Source organism: Myotis brandtii, unplaced genomic scaffold (genome assembly GCF_000412655.1).
Source record: "Myotis brandtii unplaced genomic scaffold, ASM41265v1 scaffold6026, whole genome shotgun sequence".
Classification (NCBI taxonomy): domain Eukaryota; kingdom Metazoa; phylum Chordata; class Mammalia; order Chiroptera; family Vespertilionidae; genus Myotis; species Myotis brandtii.
This window is the reverse complement of record NW_005370280.1, coordinates 27,288-31,587: the sequence shown is the minus strand read 5'-3', so window position 1 is coordinate 31,587 and position 4,300 is coordinate 27,288. Positions and strand designations below refer to the sequence as shown.

The following is a 4,300-nucleotide window of genomic DNA, read 5'->3' as shown; positions in this document are numbered from 1 at the left end:
CATAAAACCATACGGGTTTTTAAATAACATAAAAAATGAATAAATAAAAATAATGAAGGTCCTGGTATGACTCTGTGCTATGGTTTTGCAAGAGGTTATCATTGGAGGAAACTGGGTCAAGGATACACAAGATCTCTCCATATTACTCCTTACAAATGCATGTGACTCCACAGTTATCACAAAATAAAACGGTTAATAAAATTTAAGAAAATATGAGCCATGAGGTGAAAGACCAATCGGGAGCCGAAAACCAGTATTACAGGCTTTATTAGGAGAGAAAGATCTGCCGGGCTGTCTGGGGCGGGGGGGGGGCACAGCAACCCGTGCAGAGGTGAGCACACCCTTTGAGGGGAGGAGTGGGAAGGAATGGGGGCTTAGGGTATTCGGAGTGCGCTGATTGGTGGCTTAATGTATGGTCCATATAAGGTACATGGTTAGTCACACCGGTATTTCCAGGCTGCCGGTTACATCATACTCCGCCCACCAGTTGGGGGAAGGGAGGATCTATCATGAGGAATATATATTTTTAATAAAAGTAAATGGATCTTCTAGAAATGGAAAAAAAAGAAAGAAAGAAAAAGTCATAGGCTGACTATAGAATTAGTAAGCTAGAAGAATGTTCCAAAAAATTTTGCAGAATGCAGCACAGAGAGAAAAAGAAATGGGAAAAACCTGTTAGGTTAACAGAGTAGGACAGAGAAAGGAGATCGATTCTCTTCTAAAATCTTTCCATAATAATCCTGTCCTGCCCGGTTTGGCTCAGTGGATAGAGCAGGGGTTCTCAAACTTTTTAAACAGGGGGCCAGTTCACTGTCCCTCAGACCATTGGAGGGCCGGACTATAGTTAAAAAAACAAAACAAACTATGAACAAATTCCTATGCACACTGCACATATCTTATTTTGAAGTAAAAAAACAAAAAGGGAACAAATACAATATTTGTATTTGCATGTGGCCCGCGGGCCGTAGTTTGAGGACCCCTGGGATAGAGCATCAGCCTGCAGACTCAAGGGTCCCGGGTTCAATTTCAGTCAAGGGCATGTACCTTGGTTGCGGGCACATCCCCAGTGGGGAGTGTGCAGGAGGCAGCTGATCAATGTTTCTGGCTCCCTATCCCTCTCCCTTCCTCTCTGTAGAAAATCAATAAAATATATTTTTTTAAAAAAGAATCCTACTTTGGCTGAAACAGAATTATTTCACAAATCCAGAAATGTCTACTGTTGTATGTTTGTTCCCCCACGTCCTGCGTGGTTTAGGGTTCAGGATCTGGAAGAGGAGCCGCACACAAATGAAAGAGAAGAGACAAGAGATAATTTGGAAATATTGGGGGGCCAGGTGGGCAAGTCCAACTCAAGGGGAAGGACTTCCACTGGTGCCCAGGCTTCGCCAGCCTTTTTTTCAACTTTGGTTAAACATAAAGCCCTTAGTCAGGCAGGTAATTGCAGTAACAGACAGGCTATCTTAAAGGCCAGTAAATAATAGGAGTATTTACTCAGACTATTTGGTCAGGAAATAGCTTGAGCCCCCATTGTCAGGACTAGACAATCGGTGCATAACTCAGGCCCTATCGTGGGTTCAAGGGTCACCAGCCTTCTGGGATCCTTGTTTGCACTTCTCTGCTAGTGAGTGGTCTCCTGCAGTCTACTGTCATGAAGGACCACACCAGAGAGAGGTGGACAAACCTAAGTGTACAGGGGGTTTTCACAGTGAACGTTGGGATAAACAGCACCCACAGAACATATAAGGCACCCCAGCAAGCCCTGTTAAATCTGAGTCATAAACTCCCCATCACCATCCCGCGTAACAACTATCTTGATTTCTAACACCACAGATGAGTTCTGTCCGTTTTTGAGGGAATGGACTATTACAGTGGACATCCCTCTCTACCTGGCTCTCACTCAACATTATGTCCTGAGTCTCATCCCTATGGCTGTGTGGGGTTGTAGTTTATTCACTCTCATGGGTATAAGGGGCTCCATCATAAGAACAGACCACACTTCCTGTCCTCTACTGCTCATGGGCATTTGTGTTGAACCCAGATTTTACAAATCGTGCTGCCATAAATAATTTCTTCATGAGTTTTGGCACACAGATTATGCATGTCTACTTGGTATATAACTACAAGTGGAAATGCTGATCATATTGTTAGCGAATGTTTGGGTGTAGTATTTTTCAAAGTCTTGGAAACAACTTACTCTTGTAATCTCAATATATGAGATAGAATTAGTTCCAATGATTGCCAATAGCTGATTTTTTCTGACTTTTTAATTTTAGCCATTCTGGGAGTGTGCAATGAAAGCAATGTGGGAAAACGCCTATTGTCTTCTCTAGCAGAGAGGTGTGGACAAGGAGCCAGGAATGCTGGTGACCTTTGAAGCCCTGGCAAAGGTCAGGGCTATGCACCCACTGTTTAGTTGAGACAATGGTAGCTGAAGCAACTTCCCACCAGATAGTCATGTAAATCATTACTAAGATAGTCTGCCTGTTAACTGGAACTTGCCTGCCTAAGGGCTATGGGTGTATCCCAAACTGAAAAAAAGGATGGCAAGGCCTGAGCACAAGCGGAGCCCATCCTCTTAGGATGGGCTCACGCCTGGCCCCTCAATTTCCAAATTATCTCTTGTCTTGTCTTTTTCATTTGTGTGCGGCCCTCTTCCAGATCCTGAACCCTGAAACATGCAGGACTTGGGGGAACATTCACAAATCAGGAAGTAAGAAGTTGCAGCCCAGCACATCAGGAAGTAAAGACAGGAAGTAAAGACAGATGTTACACCCTGCCTCTGCTGTAATAATTAAGTGTGGGGAGGGGCATGGTGGGCAGGGTGGACCAACCTCCCACCTCCTCCCAGGATGCTGATAGGAACACACACATTCCCATGTGTGTGTTTGCAGAAAGAAAGCAGATTATCTTGAATCACAAAGTGGCAGCGTGAATAAATCTCCCCTCATTCAGTCCCAGACAGGGAACCCGCCTCATGCTGTGGGAGAAAATGATCATGAACAAATTCAGCTTAATAACGCACTGCAGGTTCAATATGTCCCAAAGAATCCCCATCACCCAGTCCTGTCCCCTTTGCCCCAACCTCTCCTATTCTCACCTTTAGAAGCCATGAGAGATACATCAGAACCCTGGGAACTATTGCTGCCTGGGGTAAAACAAAACAGGAAGTAGTCAGAGCCCCCAGGAGAGACTAAGGGAGGAACTATGAAGGTGAGGTCCCCCATGGGCTCCCCTCTGCAGTGTCACAAGGTCTCAGGGGTCACCCTCCATACTCACTGGCAGCCTGAGCATAGCTCCCTCCTTTTCCACCTGTGGGAAGAAAACATCCTGTGAGAAGACAGGGAAGAGGCAGGGCCATGAGGTCCTAAAGGAACTCCTAGTCCTGGATCCCAGAGAAGTTTCTAGAACTGTAACTACAGACCCAGGGCAGAATCAGGAAACCTGAGGAAACTACACGTGTGGGGACTGGACCAGCCATCCTCCCAAAGGTCTGTCCTCAGCAGGGACCTTCCACCCTGACCTGGGAGTGCTGGGAACCAGGCCCCATCACTGGAATCATCAAGGTGATGAATCTGTCCCTCATTTCCACACGTGTCTTACTAAAGAGTGAGTGTCAGCAAATAGGGCCCCACACTGGGCAACCACACGTGTGGGGATGGTACTTGCCATTAATGAAGCAGAACACACTTCTACCTGGGCTTGCAACCCCCAGTGAGACAAGAAACTCAGGCCCCACCCCTTCCCTACCTGAGCGCTTCCTCCTCCACATCACAGCTCCAGTGACCACAGCTCCAGTGAGCACAGCTCCAAGGATGACCAGGCCCACAACCAGGCCCACAGGGGGGATGGTGGCCTGAGGAGGCGGCTCTGGGAAGGGAAGGGGAGGTGAGGGCCCTGACCCCCAGGCCTCAGCTCCGACCCCACTGAAGTCCCCCACAGGCCCCTGCTTCCCTGAGAAGAGGCTCTGTGCCCACGCCCCTCCTCACCCCATCTCAGGGTCAGGGGCTCGGGCAGCCCCTCGTGCTGCACATGGCACGTGTATCTCTGCTCCTCTCCACGGGGCACCACCAGGGCCGCCCACTTCTGGAAGGTCCCATCCCCCGCAGGCCTGGTCTCCACCAGCTCCATGTCCTGGGTCTGCTCCTCCCCATCACGCTGCCAGCTCAGGCTGATGTCCGCAGGGTAGAAGCCCAGGGCCCAGCACCTCAGGGTGACCTCACGGTCAGAGATGGGGTGGTGGGTCACGTGTGTCTTTGGAGGGTCTGAGGAGAAGGGGGAGGAAATTCAGGGACTTGGCACT

The 4,300-nt window shown here is 48.5% G+C and overlaps 1 protein-coding gene across 1 annotated transcript in view; it reads right to left on the bottom strand.

The window, feature by feature from the left end:
- Nucleotides 1-2,620: 2,620 nt before the first annotated feature.
- Nucleotides 2,621-4,300, bottom strand: part of LOC102250885 (HLA class I histocompatibility antigen, B-82 alpha chain-like) — a 3,276-nt gene continuing 1,596 nt past the window's right edge. Inside the window, 5 exon segments of the mRNA XM_014550535.1 lie at nt 2,621-2,977; nt 3,098-3,145; nt 3,277-3,309; nt 3,748-3,867; nt 3,987-4,262. Coding sequence (XP_014406021.1) covers nt 2,973-2,977; nt 3,098-3,145; nt 3,277-3,309; nt 3,748-3,867; nt 3,987-4,262 — 482 coding nt within the window. The 3' untranslated portion in view covers nt 2,621-2,972.